Source organism: Rhineura floridana, chromosome 10 (assembly GCF_030035675.1).
Source record: "Rhineura floridana isolate rRhiFlo1 chromosome 10, rRhiFlo1.hap2, whole genome shotgun sequence".
Lineage (NCBI taxonomy): Eukaryota > Metazoa > Chordata > Lepidosauria > Squamata > Rhineuridae > Rhineura > Rhineura floridana.
In genome coordinates this window covers 84,901,991-84,907,602 of record NC_084489.1, presented here as the reverse complement: position 1 = coordinate 84,907,602, position 5,612 = coordinate 84,901,991, and the positions used below count along the sequence as shown (strand labels likewise).

Below are 5,612 nucleotides of genomic sequence, written 5' to 3'. Positions count from 1 at the left end.
ATTTTGCTCGTTGATCTTTTAATTATCTGGAGTCTTGTTTATTTAAATTAATAGTTTTGCTTCTTATATTTAATTGTTTTGTGGGTATTACTATTTACCCTATAGTTGTTGTTTATAATTCTATTTAGTTGATTGAAATTCAACCCCCCCTCCTTTTTCCACTTTCCTTCCCCCCTTCCCATAGTTTATAGTATAGTATTAATTCTGTTATTTATTATTAAATAATAAATGGTATTTAATTTATATATATAAATAATAATAAAATAAATAAAAAATAGATAAATTTAATTAGCATAAAATTAAAATAATTTTAATTTTCGATTTTCTATTATAATTGGCAATTGTGTTAGTTGGTTAAATTGAAGAATTTTTGTACATATTTGGTGGTATATAAACTTTGTTAATTGTGTAATTGTTTATCCCGGTCTTTTGACCATGCCTCCCAAGAAGGTGCAACAGAAGAAAGGGGTTCGTGTGCTGAAGCAGGCCACCAAGCGCCCTCCTTCAATGCAGCATCAATCTTCTGACGAAGAGGAGGATTTGGGGACCATCCGTGCCTTGGTGGCTAGAGTTGAAGCGCTGGAAAGGGAACGCAGGCAGACTCAGGATGTCGATGCGGGTCCCAGTTCCGGACCTGTAGGTAAGAAATCTGCTAGGTTAGCTTCCAAAATGACTAAATCTCGTCTTCTCGCTGACTTGGTTTCTAGAGTTGGTGTGCTTGAAGATGCTACGCCCATGGAGGGGTCTTCGGTGCATACTCCTCCAGTTGGTTTGCCTGCTGTTCCGCCCACGAATCTTACCTTGCCTGAATTTGAGCGTCGGGATGTACAGATGCCTGTTCCTCCAGCGCCTGCCACGTTCACTCCTAGGTCTACTGGGTTCACCATGCCGCCGGTCGTTGCTTCTCCTGCAGCTTATACAGGTGGGCAACAATTACACCCTCACACTACACAAGTACATGCCTCCAGTCCCCTTCTTCAGGATACCCCAGCTGCTGGTTCCCCGGTGCTGGGTGATTCTACGCACCCTACTTTTTTTATGGGGGGGTGTTGGTGCCTCAGCACCCACAGCTCCCTTGGCCTGCTGCTGCAGTATCTCCTTGGCAGCCATCTGCCAATTCTTCCTCTCTGGCGCCCGCTTACTTGCCCCTTCCTCAAGGGATTTATCCACAGGGTGACACATCTCTTCCTTTAGGGGACCATTTATTGTTAGGAACCAAGGAAAAAATTTGGCGTGGAGAGTACATCGATTTGTTTTCTCTCCTGTTTCGTGAAAACGAAACAAAACCTAAGGATGGTCAGGAGGTTAAGGAGCGTGAGGCCGCTATTAAGCGGAGGGTCGATCGCATCTGGCCTAATTGGTTGAATGCCTATACAATTTATATGGGGGTTATGACTCAGGCATATCCATGATAAAGTATCAGGACATTGTTCATCGAGCTTTCCGGGAATTCTCTGGCACCGCTTGGCTTCAGTATGATGAGAATTTCAGGCAGAGGGCGGCATTGGATCCCACCCTCCGTTGGGATATTGAGCATGCCGGTCTTTGGCTCCGATCTATGACCCCCGCCAGGCCCACCTTGGGCGATAGAGCTGATAGTGGGCATTTGTTAGCACGAGTGCAGACTGCCGCCTTTGGTTCCAACCATGGCGGGCACTGGGTTCAATCCCAGCAAGTCTGCTGGGCATTCAACAGCACTGGCAGATGCCTCAGACGTCCTTGTAGGTTCAGACACGCCTGTGCAATGTGTGGTGGCAACCACCCCAGTTCCTCCTGTCAGCATGCACGTACGGCTCGCCAGGGTACAGGGGAGCATCACCAGCCCAAACGTGGTTCTGGCAACAGCGGCAGTATGTCGCAAGGCCAGTAGCCCGGTCAAGCTGGCTCCTTTGGCTAAGCTGTTAGAGTTTTACCCTGATAGACAGGCTGCTAGTTTCATACTGCAAGGTTTTACTGATGGTTTTCGTATTCCCTTTGAGGGTCCATGGATTGCTACATCAGTAGTCAATCAGCCCTCTCTTAGCCATTTAGCGTCTGTTGTGTTAGCTAAGCTTAATAAGGAGATAAGTGCAGATCGTATTTCCGGCCCTTTTCCTTGTCCTCCTTTGAGAAATTTGAGGATTTCCCCGTTAGGTATTGTGCCTAAGAAGCAGGTTGGTGAATACCAGCTTATTCATAACTTATCTTACCCGAAAGGTGCCTCTGTTAATGATGGCATTTCGCCGGTACACGCGTCAGTTCAGTATACTTCTTTTGACGAGGCAGTGAGAGTAGTTAGGAGGGCTGGCAGGGGTGCATTAATGGCAAAGTGTGATATAAAATCCGCTTTTCGCCTCCTGCCTGTGCACCCTGATGATGTAGATTTATTGGGTTTTAAATTTCAGGGCCAGTTTTATTTAGATAGGGCCATGCCAATGGGTTGTTCCGTGTCTTGTGCTGCTTTCGAAGCATTCAGCACGTTTCTGGAATGGGCACTGCGGAGGAAAGCTTCCTCCTCCTTCTCTGCTCATTACCTTGATGATTTCTTATTTGTTGGGCTGGCTGGGACTTCTCACTGCCTCTATTTAATGCAATCCTTCACCTCTTTAACTGAGGAATTGGGAGTTCCTCTAGCTCCTGAGAAGTCTGAGGGCCCTGCTACTTCCCTTATTTTCTTAGGGATCCAGTTGGATACGGTAGCGCAGTCATCACGTTTGCCGTTGGATAAGTTGGTTGCACTGCGACAACTGCTTCAATCAGTGCTTGTATTAAAGAAACTTACACTGGGTCAATTGCAGGAGCTGGTAGGACATTTAGTTTTTGCTTCCAAAGTTATTTCCCCTGGTCGTGCATTACTCAGGCGGCTATGTGACGCCATGAAGGGTGTTCGCTCTCGTTTTCATTTTCTGCGTATTACAGCAGGAATGAGAGCGGATTTGCACATGTGGCTTAAATTCCTGACAGAATTCAACGGCCTTTCCTTTTGGCGACAGGAATTGTTATTGGAAGCCGAATTGCAGGTGCATTCTGATGCCGCTGGGGGAATTGGTTTTGGAGTAATATTTAGATCCCAGTGGTGCGCTGAGCGATGGCCTGCCTCTTGGCTTGCCAATGGAATTACTTCTGATTTGACATTCCTGGAATTCTTTCCAATTGTAGTAGCTGTACATATTTGGCCATTGTCATTTCAGAATCGCACAGTGCGCTTCTGGTGTGATAATTGGTCCACGGTTTGCGTTATCAATGCACAAACTTCTAAGTCTCCCTGTGTTATGCGCTTAGTGCGGGCTTTTGTCTTACAATGTTTGCGCTTTAATATTTTATTCCTTGCCAGGCATGTTCCAGGTTTACTAAATTCCGTTGCTGATGCCCTTTCCCGCTTACAGATGGTGCGCTTTCGGGAGCTTGCACCTGGAGCGGCACTAGATCCTGTGCCAGTCCCACCTTTCCTGTGGAACCTTGGCAACTAGAAGTTGGGGTTGCGATTGCAGCTGCTCTGGCTCCCAGTACTCGAAATGCGTACGAGCGTTCATTTGCTAAGTTCCAGACTTTCCGCATCAGCAAGGAGATGCCTTTGGCGTGGCCTATTCCTGTGGATCATCTATTGCAGTTTATGATAACTTTAAAAGGGCAAAACAATGCTGTTTCTACTATCGCCGGTCACCTTTCCGTGCTTGCCTTTATCTCTAAGGCACGGGGGCTGCCGGATCATTCTGTAGATTTTAGGGTCAGAAAGGTCCTTGAGGGTTGGTAGCGTTCCACTCCCAGGTCCACTGACCGGAGGAGGCCAATCACGCCCGATGTTCTCCTCCAGATCCTGGCATTGTTTAATTCATTATGCTCATCTCGGTATGAGTCGCACCTGTTCGCCGCAGTAACTCTGATGATGTTTTACGGTGTTTTTCGCCCTAGTGAAGTATTGGCCCCCTCCAAGCATGATGTGACCTATCGTGCCTTATGCATAGGCGATTGCACATTAGGTGCCGATACAGTGAGGCTTTCCCTGCGGGTCTCTAAGACTGATCAAAAAGGCTGTGGCACTATTGTGTTTTTACACAGTTGCCAGGTCTCTGAATTGTGCCCTGTGGCTGCAATGCGACAATTTCTGTCTCTCCGGCCAGCAGGCCAGTGTTATCTTTTCATTCATGCTGACGGTTCTGCCCTGACTCAATTTCAATTTTGGGCCGTTGTTCGGCGGGCCTTGTTGGCCAGTGGTCGTGATGCTGGAGTCTATGGGCTGCATTCTTTCCGGATTGGTGCGGCTACGGCCGCAGCCCTCGTGGGCATGAGCGTTAGCGATATACAGGCGATTGGAAGATGGCGTTCCGATGCATTCAAATCTTATGTCAGGCCTTAATAATAAGGTTTTGTTTCTGTTTCCCCAGGTTTGCTAAGCATCCCTATTCCCGTGAGGATCGTCTTGTGTGGCCACTCAATTTTGTTTTGGGCTCATCGGAGGGCTTCTTCGTCTGCTCCTGGGACCCAGCTGCAGCTTTCGGCTACCGCTACAGTTCACTGGGTAGCCCAGAGGGGCATGTTATGGGACGCGTTTTTGCCTTCTGTGTGCCGTATTATGTCTTCTATGGATCGGCCACATATATTATTGATCCATTTAGGGGGAAATGATTTGGTGCAGCGTCCAGGTGTGGACCTGCTTGTTAAGGTCACTCGCGATCTCACGTGGCTTATTAATTCATATCCACGGCTTATAATTGTGTGGTCAGATATGCTTGTTAGAAGGGTGTGGAGGGGTGCTATTCATCCCAACAGGATCGATAGATCTCGGAAATGGGTGAATAGGAAGATCAGGGCTCTTGTCCTGTTGCTTGGGGGGGCATTCATTCCCCACGACAGGATTAGGTTCCATGCCCCACATTTGTTTCGTGGGGATGGTGTTCATCTTTCAGACCAGGGGTGTGATTTGTTTTTGGAGGATATTATGAAGAGTTTAAGGGTTTTGTTGTCTTCGTTGGGTGGAGTGGACCAAGCTTGAGCTGATCCCCTCTTGTGGCATAGAATTCGGGCAGGTGAGGTATATAGGGGGATTATATGTTTAGGCGGTTAAGGCATCATAAAAGGAGCACTTCCCGGGGAACCATCAGGGTTCATCTCTGGTGGGGATCTGGGTGGTGTCCTTATGGGACCGGCTTGCGCATCATGGTGAATGCCTGTACGGCGGGGCCATGGTGTGGAGGTTGGAACCACGTGCATGGCTCCAAGAGCAAGGAGTGAGGATTTTACACACATCCTTCACTCTGGAGTTATGCAATAATGAGAATTAATGCCTTTTGAAGGTGGGAGTGTAGTCCACATAGTTAGGATTAGCCTCACCTGCCCAAAGTAATTATATTTGAATGATTGGCTGTCTTGCTTTGGATTTAGTATGTTATATTTAATAAATATAACATTATTCCAATCTTGTGTCACGAGTCTTCCTTGTGTGGCGGCAAAAGATCTATCCTTGGTGTGCCCAGATGTGTTTCTGGGGCTACTCTTATGTTGGAAGCTGGTTTAAATTCCATAAACTGTCTAGCATGGCTCTATACTATTCATTATTGACTTCGGGGTTCTTTTACGCTTACCCAAGAGTCATATGTGAGACAGATTTTAAGTGATTCGTCTAATACATCCTG

The 5,612-nt window shown here is 47.0% G+C and overlaps 1 protein-coding gene across 1 annotated transcript; it reads left to right on the top strand.

Annotated features, from left to right (window-relative positions):
• Nucleotides 1-359: 359 nt before the first annotated feature.
• Nucleotides 360-5,351, top strand: LOC133365137 (uncharacterized). Its single transcript, XM_061586587.1, has 2 exons — nucleotides 360-922; nucleotides 4,365-5,351. The coding sequence occupies exons 1-2, from the start codon at nucleotides 436-438 to the stop codon at nucleotides 4,970-4,972; spliced, it is 1,095 nt and encodes a 364-aa protein (XP_061442571.1). The 5' UTR covers nucleotides 360-435; the 3' UTR covers nucleotides 4,973-5,351.
• The last annotated feature ends 261 nt before the right edge of the window (nucleotides 5,352-5,612 follow it).

Excerpts from the sequence above, each read along its gene's own strand:
- LOC133365137 (XM_061586587.1), top strand. The coding sequence starts at position 436 with ATGCCTCCCAAGAAGGTGCAACAGAAGAAAGGGGTTCGTGTGCTGAAG. Across the intron at positions 923-4,364 it reads TTCTCCTGCAGCTTATACAG|GTTTGCTAAGCATCCCTATT; the intron begins GTGGGCAACAAT and ends CTGTTTCCCCAG.